The sequence below is a fragment of the Arachis hypogaea genome, chromosome 3 (genome assembly GCF_003086295.3).
Source record: "Arachis hypogaea cultivar Tifrunner chromosome 3, arahy.Tifrunner.gnm2.J5K5, whole genome shotgun sequence".
NCBI classification, from domain to species: Eukaryota; Viridiplantae; Streptophyta; class Magnoliopsida; order Fabales; family Fabaceae; genus Arachis; species Arachis hypogaea.
This window is the reverse complement of record NC_092038.1, coordinates 141,043,586-141,057,489: the sequence shown is the minus strand read 5'-3', so window position 1 is coordinate 141,057,489 and position 13,904 is coordinate 141,043,586. Positions and strand designations below refer to the sequence as shown.

Genomic DNA, 13,904 nt, shown 5'->3' with positions numbered 1-13,904 from the left:
AATCAATATTACTTGATTTTTTTAAACTAATTTTTAAACCATAAATTTTTTATTCCTAATAATATATAAATCGTGTTAAAACTGTGTGTTTTAAATTATATATTAATTGTTATCCTCCTATAATAATTTATGCTTTGAATTATTCTTAAAAAATACATATAAATCATCTAGGTTATTGAGTTTTCAAAATCAATGTAAATCATTCCAAAATATGATAATTTATACGTTTTACACTTAAAAAAATACATTGGGGTAGGATAATTTATATGCAAAAGTTAAATTTTACTAGCTTAAAGTGATTTATTGATTATTAAAAATATATGTTATGAGTTATTAAAAATATATTTACATAAATCACTCTAGGCTAGTGAGAGTTAACTTTTGTATATAAATCATTATATTCCAATGTATTTTAGATGTGAAATATGTAAATCATCACACTTTAGGACGATTTACTTATTTTTAAAACTCAATATCTTAGGACGATTTAGGTATATTTTTTAAAAGTACTTCAAAATATAAATTGTTGTAAAGTGTAATGATTAATATATAGTTTAAAATGTCCCATTCTAAAACAATTTATATATTATTAAAAATAGAAGATCTACGTTTTAAAAATTAGTTAAGAAAATCAAGTAATATTAATTTTTTATTTTATTTAAATAAAAAAACTAATAAAAATACACGTAATAGGTTTATTATGTAATTATATATGATAGAATTGATAATTATATGTAAGCGATGATGATAATTGATAAATTGATAAATTGATAATAGGGGCTTAGGAGTTAGGAGGGTTAGTAGGAAATAGAAACCTCAAATTCGACAAAACAAGTGCCTTCAACTCAGTACATGTTATCTGACTCCTCTGACTTTCCTCCATCATCATCATCATTTCTCTCTCTCTCTCTCTCTCTCTCTCTCTCTCTCTCTCTGTGTAATCTTATCTCCTTTTAGTTGTTTTTCACTCATCCCTTTATGGACTATGGTGGTGAATGCTAAAAGGAGCATGCTATTGCTACCCTTTCGTCTTCTTGGTTCTTTCTGATTCTCTCTTCCAACTTCAAAGTTGGTACTTGGTAGCATATCACTCAACCAACCTGCACAGGATTTTATTTTTCTTCTTTCGAGTACAGTACTATATGTAAGTAAGTACTTTTTTTTTTTAACCTATATCACCGCCTAAGGATTTGTTTTTGATCATGTCCCTTTATTTTTTTTTTCCCCCTTAATTTTTCCTTTTCTAGTTCTTACATGCATTTGAAGACTTCCATGCTACTTCCTTACTTTGCTTTCCTCTTTCTGTTTTTGTGTTTTTTCCCACTGTTTTCCCCTTTTTTCACACCGCTTTTTCAGTTGCGTGGTTTGGGATCTCATGGAGCTCCAGTCTCAGCTTGCCCAACTAATTTTTGTTGTGCCTGCTTCTTGGCATGTTGAGGATTTTGCGAGTTTTTCTTTTTTATTTGAATTTTGAAACTGTTGTTATGAATTGTATGAGTAATTGTGTATAATCAGTTTCGTAAAGAAAAGGGAAGGGTTATGCCTACTAAAGTGAGTATCAGAAATTAGATCTGTGTTTTAAGTATGAACTGAAAGCTTTCAATTTGGTGTTAGTAACATCCCTTATCTCTTTATATGGTTTAGTGATTTTAGTAACTCGTAATTTCCATTTTCCACTTCTCCTTCTTCTTCTTCTTCTTAATTCTCTTGTCTGACCAACCCAAACCTTGGTTATCTTGGTTGCTATAGTCTCATGGGTGATGTTGGAATAGTTTTGTGTTTCTATGATAATTTGCTGAGAGTTAAAATCTGTCCAATTTCTGGAGATAATTCCCTCTTGATTGTTCAGATAAACAAATCTGATTCAAATAATCATAAATTTTGTCCTGAAAGTTTCCTGCTATGAGGCTTTTTATCTCAGTGTAAAGCTGTAGGTTCCAGCACACTATTCTAACATAATTAGTGATGTGAGAAGGATAAGGATAATTATGTGTTTATTTTTTGATGGAGTGATGATTGGCATTGGTATTCATAAGAAAAGAGTTAACTAGCAACAAGAGTGGCTGACGATTTGTCAGTTTCTTGAGTTGTTGGGTGTTCAGCTAACTGGTGGTGATGGGTAGCTAGAAGAGGGTAAGTGGGTAAGGTAGCAATTCATTGCTACAATTCTTCAAATCTTTTTGTTAAACAAGGCCTCCAATAAGGAACAATCATATTTCTCCGCAAAGCATTTCTCTATTAGCACAATGACTCTGACCAAAAGTTACTTTGACATCTTTCTCTTGAAAAATAATTTAGCCTTACATTTTCTGCTCATATTTCGGTTATTGCTGAGTTTGTATTTTTTTTCCCCCTGCTAAAGAGAGGCGTTGGAATATACAACAGTACAATAGATAAATTAGAGGGAACAAAAAGTTTCTTGAAATGGAACTAATTATCATCTGGTGTGTCAAATACTGTAATGTTAGAACATATGCATGCATTGTGTACATATACATGGACATGTGAGTCAATGCAGTGAAACTAATTATCATCTGTTTTGTATGTACATTATGCTGTTTTGAGTTTTGCAACGACCCAAGTTGGGCATTAAGTCTTACATAGCACACTACTTTATTGTGAAAGTTTTATCAAAAGAGCTTTACATAGTTAAAAGGATGATGATAATGATATGAAAATATGATAAAATAGTCCAACTGAAAGGAGCATAGCTATGTATTTATATTGCAAACTACTAACAATCACATATCTAGTCCTGATTTTTCAATTTTATTACTTCTCAATTTTCTCCTTGCACTGGTTGCTTGTGTGTAAATGATTGGACTGAACGTGGTTTCCTTAACTTATTATTTCATGTTATGTTCCATTTTACAGCCATAAACAGAATTATCTACCTTGAGTAGCAAATAATACAAGTTATCATCATATTTGCAGGTGATAGTATTATGGTAAGACAACCACAGTGATTCGGTGAGGAATTTACTCTGTTTAATTGCTTTCCCCGAAAGAAGTTAGGTGTTAGTATAACCATGATGACTCCAAATTTGAACTTGGAACCTGAAAATTACTCAGAAGGCAGCAGCCAAGTAGCTTCGAGCGTATCGCTCCAAGAAACATCCCCTGAACTCAACAAGGAAAGCACCACTGCTTCCTCCTGTCTTACAAATCTTACAAAGGCCGAAGGTGATCCCGGCTCCGTTACCCTTGACTTGACACTCAACTTCAATGCGAGTGATGGCGAGTTAAAGGGTACTAGTGATGCTAGCAGTGAAGTGGGACCGGAAGCTTTTGCTTCAGGGTCAGCAACTCCCAGGGTGTTCTCTTGTAATTACTGCAGGAGGAAGTTCTTTAGCTCACAGGCTCTTGGGGGTCACCAGAATGCTCACAAAAGGGAGAGGACAATGGCAAAGCGGGCAATGCGAATGGGCATGTTCACCGAGAGGTATACAAGCTTAGCATCTCTGCCTCTTCATGGTTCACCTTTCCGGTCTCTTGGCATTGAAGCTCATTCTGCAATGCACCAAAGACCCACGCCACAATTGAGGGCTCCTGATTTGAGAGCTGGTGCAAAATTTGAGAGGAACCATTTCGGATCACCAATATTCATGGAAGATGAAGATGTTGGACTATTTTGGCCAGGCAGTTTCCGACAGGTCGGGCAGCAAGCCGGTGTTAACATGGTACATGCTCAAACATCCAATACTAATTATTCTCCCATGGCACCTGCTCAACCAAAAGCATCAACATCTCCGGATCTCACCCTGAAGCTTTAGAATTTTTGAGAGATGATACATGCACTGGTGAAACCTCACACAAAGCCTGGCACCACCAAAAATAAGTGGCTGGGGAAGTTCCTCATTCATCATCTTCAATCCTAACCGTAGTTTCTGGGCCGATCATTGTTCTGTTTATGGGTTTATGATGGTTTTGAATGGCGTGTGTATCATCATCATCTTGCATGAAAGATATTTCATCTTGATTTGATTCTCTAGAGACATGGAAAATTATGATTAGTTAAATAGCGCGCGTGCATTGTACAGTGAGATATGTATTATCCAATGGCGGTGTTAGCTTATTTGAATTTCTCATTATTATTAATTGTATGCTCCCATTTGGATTTCACTTCATTGTTGATGTTGTAGCTATTATTGCTGTGTAAGTTTAGGAAGACAAACTAAATAAATGTTCTATATATTTCTACAATGTTTGTTGTGATAATCTGATAGAATGTGTGACTAAACAGGTTCCTCACTCGAAGGAAGTGCTAGTTTGTGGAGTCCAGCGTAGGATTGCACTCCAACTTCACTTTATCTTATTATATTCCATATATTCTAATGCTATATAGGCTTATTACTGTGCTGCTTTCTCTGCTTAAATTTTCATGGAAGATACCTATAGTAACTACACGAGGTCAAGGTGGTCAAAGGAGATTTACGTGTCAACAATTTTACTGCACGTAATTGTGTCGTTTGATTCGTGTAGTCCATTCCATCTAATTGAATAAGATTTTGTGTTGTTTATGCCTATAGTAACGACACATTATTTTGATGAGAAGAATTTCTTAAGAATCCAACTTGCAATTTTATGTGTTGATTCTTTCATAATTCATGGGAAAGGGGGATTATTGTTATTAGAAGCAAGAAGATGCCAATATTGTATACAAAACCAAGATTCTTATTTCACCTCGACATGCATATTTGAATTGAATTGGACCGACTCTTGAAGACTTAAAGGGACATATCAATCAGATTCTAGGGAGTAAGGACAAAAGGCATTTTCAAAGAACAGAGCAAAGAACAACTTGCAGCATATAGGGACAAAATCACGAGAACTTTTTGTGTCATTTTGTCAAGTATTTTTGGTGATACATCGGGTCTAGGCCCAAAAGAAAAAAAAAAGAATCTACTCTCTACCAAGGGTTAAAATCCCTTGTCTATCTTTTGCAATCATAGCGTTTAGCTCTTGTAGGGGATTATCAATAAACTGGCACCCGTGTTGCTGTGTTATACTTCTTGCATGCCAATCGGCACAAAAATTCCCTTCTCTTAAGGTATGCTTATATACCAATTTCCATGGCCTCTTCATCATCTCCGTAATGTTTCTCACCAATGGGTTTGGTACTGGAAAGTGGAAAGTTCTATTATTTTATATTTTTGGACTGGTGGATACTGAAAAATTAAAGGATTTTAAATGTGATGGGCCTTGATGGTTGAATAGTAACTATATATGCGCATGGCTCAAAGCCTAGATTAGCCACGATGAATGCTTCATGAAAATTGTACAGCTTTCGAAACCAAAAAAAAAAAAAAAAAAAACACGTACAACTTTCTGATCAATACATCAATATATAAAAAGGAACAAGGAACTAGGTAAAGAGCATCTTTAAAGATATTAGTTAAAATAGAAAATTTGGACTTATAAATTTAAAAATTTTATATTTTCTATTCAAATTTCTTATTATATTATCCTCAAAACGTATTCTTACGATATTTGTTCGTAAGATTGGTATTTAAAAAAAAAGGTTTTTTCATCGTAAATAAATGAACAATAGCTAATAAATATTATTATTTTAGTTAGTAATAATTTATACTTATATTTAATATATTTTGTACACAAAAAATATATAATTTATCTGTATATTTATTAAAATTTTGTACACATGAATCAATATAATTTGTACTCACATTTTTTAAAGTTTGCATACATAAATCGTAAAATTTATTTATTATTGATAATTTAATATTTATACTGACTAAATAATAGCTAAAAATATTAAAAATTACTGTCCCTAAAAGTTTTTCCAAATAAATTTATAAGGAGTCCTCGTAATGATCAGACACCGGATTTGATGGTCCAGATGTTTGGACCATAAAATGGTCTCATAATAAAACATATTTTTTAAGTTTTTATAGTCCGTTTCTAATTTTAATTACAAATTAATCTCATATATTTTATTTAATTATCAAAATTATTTTTTATTTTATAAATTATTATTTTATCATTCATCTATTATATTTATTAATAATAAAAAACAAAAACAATAACGAATTAGATCTTCCATTGATCGTAATAACTTTTTAGCAATTCCAATCGATTAAAAATTTATCTTTGATCCATTACATCCGTCGAGAATTTTGAAATCGTGTTTCTTAGAAAATCAATTGATTGGATTAACAAAACAATCGATTAAATTTTAGGTTTTCATAACTCAATCGATTGAATTATACTACCAATCGATTGAATGCAGAAAAAAAAAAAAACTTATTTACGTCACATTTCAATCGATTGAATGATCATACCAATCGATTGAATTGAAATATACCATTAGTCACGTACAAAATTCAATCGATTGTATTATCATACCAATCGATTAGACCTTCATATATCATTTTAATAGCGGCCTTCAATCGATTGGGTAATATAAACAATCGATTGAATTATAAAAAACCCACATTCTAGTCATCGTTCAATCGATTGGGTAATATGAACAATCGATTGATTTTTGTGAAAACCATACTGCTTTGCAACTTTCAATCGATTGTTTTGTGGTAACGCTGAAGTCCAATCGATTGAGTTATGGAAAACCTGAAATTCAATCGATTGTTTTGTTAATCCAATCGATTGATTTTCTAAGAAATACGATTTCAAAATCTTCGACGGATGTAATAGATCAAAGATAAACTTTTAATCGATTGGGATTGCCAAAAAATTATTACGATCAATAGAAGATTTAATTCGTTATTATTTTTGTTTTTGATTATTAATAAACATAATAGATGAATAATAAAATAATAATTTATAAAATAAAAAAAATTTTATAATTAAATAAAATATATAAAATTAATTTGTAATTAAAATTAAAAACAGACTATTTAGCTGTTATTGAAAAATTTAAAAACATCGAATTCTTTGCCTAATGATCATAAATAACTACGGGAACTTAAATTTAAAAGATTGTACATGACGTATTCTTACATGTTTTTCAAATAGCAAGTTAGCAACACAAAACTAAGTCTAAAATTATTTTCCACACCATTAGACTTAAGGGGAAATTGGCCCCTCCCCTTACGTTTTGATATCGGGTGGGGCAGTTTTAGTGGATTGGGGAATGGCCACTCCTCATCATGTACGGCATTTGGATTTTGGACCACCCTAGTGAGTAGTGACTAGTCTAAGTCCATAAAGCTTTCTGTAAATGCACGTATAATTTTCTTTTTATATTTATGATCAAGTCAGCAGCATATTAATGACATAAAATTACTATAGTTTTTTTTTTTTTACTAATAATATATTGAATTACTGATATTGTCTTTTTTATACTAGTAATTGAAAGAAGTCAAAGTTACAATATATCTAATTAATGAAATTAAATAACCAATCATATAAAAAGAACATTCGCTTGACTTTGAAGAAAATCAAAGTATTCATTAGAAGCTATTAATACAATTTTTTATCCATTTTATTTTCCTAGTCCAAGACGGTGGTCCATTTGTTGGTAACTCTCTTTGGGACTAATATTAATTTTTTAATATTATTTTTAATTTAATTATTTTATTATTAAATCTAACGATATAAAATTAAATACATATTTATAAATTTAATTTTATAAAATATTTATTATTATTTAATATTTTAGTTTCGTTATACATTTAAGTTTTTTCTTTTATAACAAAGTTTAATTAAGTTAGTTCAAATTCAATAAAATCACACAATATTTACATAAAATTACATTGCTCTATTTTCTGTATTTTTTTGTGCACCTTCTTCTCCTTTTTTTATTAATATTGTTGTTGCTACATTTTATTTTTATTTCTTTTTTGTTTCTTTTTCTCATGTAGTATTGCAGTTCTTTAATTTTGTTTAATTTTTTCTTTTTTTTTTGTTTTGTTTTTTTTACGAGAGTGAAACAAGAAAAACTATGAGAAGTAAATGAAGAAGATGAGGAAGAGGAGGAAAAGTTTTTAATTGTATAGACTTTATCAAAAAAATAACACCGAAATTTCTTAAAAATAACACATAAAATTTCTTAGTTTTTACACCAAAATTTTGCTATAAAAGCACAAAGGTATCTTCTTATTAGTTAGTTAAATGAATGTAAGTTTATACTTATTGAATTGAATTCTTGCTAGAAATAAAAATAAGATCAAAATTTATTAAAGTGACGCTAGAATTTAAGCCAAAACGCGTCATGCTAGGGAGAGGTATCCACACCCTTATAAGGCATGCTTCGTTCTCCTTCCCAATTGATGTGGGACCTTACAATCTCAATGATAGAAAAGGTAGAAAATAAATCGCATACTAAAATATTACATTGGCTCTATAAAATAAAATAAGATAGCGCCAAAATTACTTAAAATTGACACAAAAAAATATTAAATCTTTCTAAATAAATTATACATTCAATGAGTTGAATGCTTATCTCAAATATAAAACAACACATAAATTTCTAAAAAATAACACTGAAATATCCTCACTCTAACATCGAAATTTCTAACTAAATAATGTGATAGAATTAAGAACTTATTTCATGAAGATTTGAGTTGTAGATTCACAAATTCTAATAGAAAAGAGAATAAGTGAACAAAATTGTATATAATGTAGTGAAATTAAGTAGAACAAGTACAAAAATTCAAAAGAAAATGAACAGTGATATTTACATATAAGAAGACGATGTATCTGATATATAAAACAACATAAAAATTTCTTAATTTTAACACCAAATTTTTTTATAAATACACAAAAATATCTTCTTTAATGTTGTATTTCTTTTTTTGCTTCTTATTATTATTTTTTCTTTTTTTTTTCTTTTCTGTTTCTCTGTCTTCTTCTTTTAGAAGCATTACTTCTCTTATTAGACATGAATAAATATGTTTGTACTCTATTGCAATCTTATTTAGTTGAATGAATATAGGTTCACACTTATTAGATTGAATTCTTGACAGAAACAAAAATAGTACTTAAATGTGTTCACTCTAACACCAAAATTTCTAACTAAATGATGTGATGAAATTAAGAATTTATTTCATAAAGACTTGAGTTGCTGATTTATAAATTTTGATAGAAAAACTAAGTGAAAAAATTTGTAAATAACGTAGCAAAATTAACCAGAACAAGTGCAAAAATTTGACAATAACGATAAATGAGAATGAGAACGACAACGATAATGACGATACGTATAAGAATAAGATGACGATGACGATAACGATGATGATGAAGGAGGAGGAGAAGGAGGACGATAACAAAAAAGAAAGATGAAGAAAAACAAGGAGAAAAAGAAATAGCAACAAGGGTCTAAGGAAGAAGAAGAAATGTACACACATTAAGTCAATTTATGAGTTAACAAATTGAATCTATTTTTATTCAAGTTCTACTTATTAGTATATGAGCCTAACTTTTTAACTATTAATGAGTTGAGTTGAAACTAGTTCATAAATGCAGTTTCAATAAATCAACATAGCTAAACTCGTGAGAATAAAAGTGTTAAAGTAATTTTATATTTTATAGTAGAGTAAAGTCTTTTCTATGTATGTTAGTTGAATTTATATATGATGCAAATCTCTCCAAAGGTTCCAATGCTGTTTTTAAGTAACGGAAGATCAAATATGAAAATATAGTCGACTTCAAACTCGTTATATCGCAGATAGATAAGATACTGCTTCAAATGCTTTGTGAAATCAACCAAATTATATTACAATTTAGCATATTTTGCAATAATAGAGTGCAAACCTTCACATCGAGAATTTATCCTAAATCCTGAAAAAAAAAAACTTGCCTCGAATATGTGCAGTGGCCCATATAAGCCTTTTTTCATGATATATAAAACAACACAAAAAAAATTTAATTTTGACACTAAAATTTTGCTATAAATATACAAAAATCTCTTCTTTAGTATTGTTTGTTTTTTTTTTTTTTTGCTTATTATTATTCTTTCTTTCTTTTGTGTTACTCTATTTTACTTCTTTTTTTAGGAGCATTATTTCTCTTATTAGACATGAATGAACATATTTGTACTCTATTGCAATCTTATTTAATTGAATGAATGTAGGTTCACAGTTATTAAATTGAACTCTTGCCAGAAATAAAAATAACATCGAAATGTATTCACTCTAACACCAAAATTTTTAACTAAATAATGTGATGGAATTAAAAATTTATTTCATGAAGACTTGAGTTGCAGATTTACAAATTTTGATAGAAAAATAAGTGAAAAAATCTGTAAATAACGTAGTAAAATTAATCAGAACAAGTGCAAAAATTTGACAATAACATAAATGAGAATGAGAACGACAACGATAACGACAATACATATAAAAATAAGACGATGATGACGATAACGATAACGATGATGATGATGATGATGATGATGAGGAGGAGGAGGAGGAGGGGGAGGAGGAGGATAACGAAAAAGAAAGATAAAGAAAAACGAGAAGAAGAAATAACAATAAAGGTGTAAAGAAGAAGAAGAAATATACACACATATTAAGTCAATTTATGAGCCAAACGAATTGAATCTATTTTTATTCAAGTTCTACTTACATGAGCCTAACTTTTTAAACTATTAATGAGTTGAGTTTAAACTAGTTCACAAATGCAGTTTCAATAAATCAAACTTATAACTTAGCTAAACTTGTGAGAATAAATGTATTAAAGTAATTTTATATTTTATAGTAGAGTAAAGTCTTTTCTATATATGTTAGTTGAATTTATATATGATGCAAATCTTTTCAAAAGTTCCAATGCTATTTATTTTAAGTAATGGAAGATTAGATATAAAAACATAGTCGGCTTCAACCTCGTTATATCGTAGATAGATAAGATACTTCTTAAAATACTTTATGAAATCAACCAAATTATATTGCGATTTAACATACTTCGCAATAATAGAGTGCGAACCTTTATATCAAAAATTTGTCTTAAATTCTGCAAAAAAAATTTGCCTCGAATATGTGCAGTAGTCCATATATACCATATATACCTTTTCTCATATATGCCAATAATCCAATTTCTTTTAGCTACACAAAATTTCTCAACCATTTTAAACTACTTCTGCTCGAAGACATTAATCCTGTAATCGCCTAGCATGCACTTTTTAAACATAAATATGAAATTTGAGTTTCCAACATTACTTGTGGCATTTCGAGTGAAGTGTCAGACACATAATATATAATGGGCATTTGAAAATACCATCTCAATGAGAAATTTCAATAATGGAGCACCATCTGTAATCATAGATACATGTATTTTTCTTTTATAGCTGTCAATAATTATTATAATAACCACACATGGACATCTTTATTCTCATTAGTGACTAAAGCACTTTCAAATACCATTGTTCAGTTGTGATGATTTTCACTGAAAAATACTACTATCGGATACAAGTATTTGTTCTTATTGTATGTTGCATTAAAAGCTAGCACATCTCAAATACTTCATATTCTAACGGGCTTCTTCCATCACATTAAAATTGAGTTTGCAACACCCCTTTAACATCAATCATGTGCTCATAATAGAGGTAAGGATTTTCAATTTTCTGGTTTTTGAAGTATTGCAATACTGCTCTAATATCACTTAGGAGATGATGCCTTCACCTAACAATTTTATTATACATATCTCTTAAGGTATAATTAACATTCTCATCAGAGACGGACTCACGTTAATTTATGTGGGAATAATTATCCTTATTAATTTATAAAAAAAAAATAATAAATATATATGTATATAGATAATTGCCCTCATCGTTATAATTCATTTGCCTTCCGTACTTTAAAAAAATGTAAAAAAAAAATTGTTATTAAATATTAATACAATGATAAGAATTATTATATCATATATATTTAAAACAAATAATAACAAAAATAATAATAATTCAATTAGCTAATTACTTAAAATCAAATATAGCTTTTTAAATATAAATGAGATTATTGGTATTTAATAGTTTATATATATATTAATTACTTATATATTTTTTATTATTTTATTTAATTTAGTTTTGGTCTTACATATAATAATTATTTTTGTCGAAAATTTTTTATCATAAGTATTAAAAAATATCAATTTTGCAATTAAATGCTAATAAATTATTTGAATATTTGTATAATATAAAAAGAGACATTATCTTATCTATACTTATATATAAAAAAAATGTGGTTATTTGATTTAAATTTTTATTTTTCTCACAATTTTTTGTCTCTCACAATTTTCATAAAAAATTAAAATTAGTTAATTCGAGTTATATTCCTAATAGATTCTTTAATTATTGAATTATATTTTTTTTGTATTAGATAAAAAAAATCAATAAAAATATAATTTGACGAATATAAAATACTTAACAAGGCACTGATATTAATAATAAACATATCACGCAATAATACCAAAACATTGAAATGAAAAAAAATACTTTTAATATAAATTAATCTTTTTTTTAATGTGTTAATTATATTTATTAAAAATTTGATTAACTAACATATTCCCAAATTTAAATATCTAAATATATTGATATTACTTTTTATTATTTTTATATATTATTTTATTTTTACTATTATAATTTTCTGGATCCATTATTAATTTTCATAACCACCTATTTGATTAGCTAATATATATATATATATATATATATATATATATATATATATATATATAAGGTGTGCTAATGTCTGCTTTTTTTTTCTATTGTTTGTTTTATCAGCATCAACTTTTGTCATTTTTCTGTGTAAGAAGAAAATCAATTAACCTAAGATCAAAACAATTATGATTGTGCGATTCAACAAACAAAAGTATATGCCATCTTCCAGTGTAAACCACAAAACGAACAACAAAAGCACATGCCATCTTTTATTTTTATGTTTGGCAACCACAACAAGTCTTAGATTTTAGCTCCCTTTTCTTATTTTTCATATTATAATATTTTTTTGTTCTAAATTTCTCACGAAAACATATAAATAATTGTTTCACATATATATTCTCTTTTATTATTTTTTTAAGTATTATATTTTTTAGCACCAAAACCAGCAAACTTTGCATTATCATTGTAGAAATCAAATGCTATTTAAAGATGAAGAAAATAAAAATATTCCATCTCTCAAAAATATATATTTAAAAATTCAGCCATGATAATACTTTTAATATTATTTATTTGATATACTTAATTCACCTGATATGAAAATTCATTTTCATTAAACATTGTTTAAAATTCTTGCTCCCATGAACATCAGAATTTACAATTTTCTGCTCAATTTTATCTTGATACATTTTTTAAAATTGTTCTGTATCAACTGACCAACTGCCTCTTCTATCATCTCATTAAAAAAATATTATTCACTTCAAGATTCTACTCACTAATTTCATTTGCAATCGAATTATTTATTATTTGCCTCTGGCTCTCTGCAGTAATAAATTCAAATCATTTAGATTTTTTTATGTTCTTAATTTAATATTAACAAAAAGATAAAACAAATTTTATATGTCTAAATACTAATACTATTATTTCTAGCTCAACAAATAGTACTCTAATTAAAAAAAAAAGTCCACAAACCAATAACAAAAAAATAATAATACCGTTTTGGCTCTTTAAGGTTTTCTGTTTCTAGTTTTTTAAGTTTTGAAAAAAATAAATAAAGAAAGCGTTGAATCTTAATTATATGCCTTGTAGAAAACAATTTTTCTTATGCTATGAAACACTAATGTTGATTAACTTTGAAAAAAGTAAAATGTGAACTATACAAAATAAGTGGGAAAAATATCAATAACAAAATCACAGAAAAAGAAAATTTGTGAAAAAATAACACAGAACCATTAATGTGCAAAGAAAAAAATATTATATGATAAAATATAAAATTCATACATTAAAAAAGATTTAATAGTTATTTTTTTTTTTCTAAATCATCATCATCAGTTTCGGTAAAAAT

At 28.1% G+C, this 13,904-nt stretch overlaps 1 protein-coding gene across 6 annotated transcripts; it reads left to right on the top strand.

Annotated features, from left to right (window-relative positions):
• Window positions 1–719: 719 nt before the first annotated feature.
• Window positions 720–4,203, top strand: LOC112734733 (zinc finger protein 4). 6 transcript variants are annotated; one of them, XM_025784181.3, is made up of 3 exons: window positions 762–1,144; window positions 1,357–1,428; window positions 2,935–4,203. In XM_025784181.3, exon 3 carries the CDS (start codon window positions 3,030–3,032, stop codon window positions 3,771–3,773), a length of 744 nt encoding a protein of 247 aa, XP_025639966.1. In that variant the 5' UTR covers window positions 762–1,144; window positions 1,357–1,428; window positions 2,935–3,029; the 3' UTR covers window positions 3,774–4,203. The 6 variants fall into 6 exon arrangements, with proteins under 6 accessions (XP_025639964.1, XP_025639965.1, XP_025639966.1 ...); XM_072229032.1 differs by having other exon boundaries at window positions 788–1,144; window positions 1,357–1,551; XM_025784182.3 differs by having other exon boundaries at window positions 791–1,148.
• Window positions 4,204–13,904: the final 9,701 nt, after the last annotated feature.

Coding starts and splice junctions, on each gene's coding strand:
- LOC112734733 (XM_025784179.3), top strand. CDS start 3,030: ATGATGACTCCAAATTTGAACTTGGAACCTGAAAATTACTCAGAAGGC.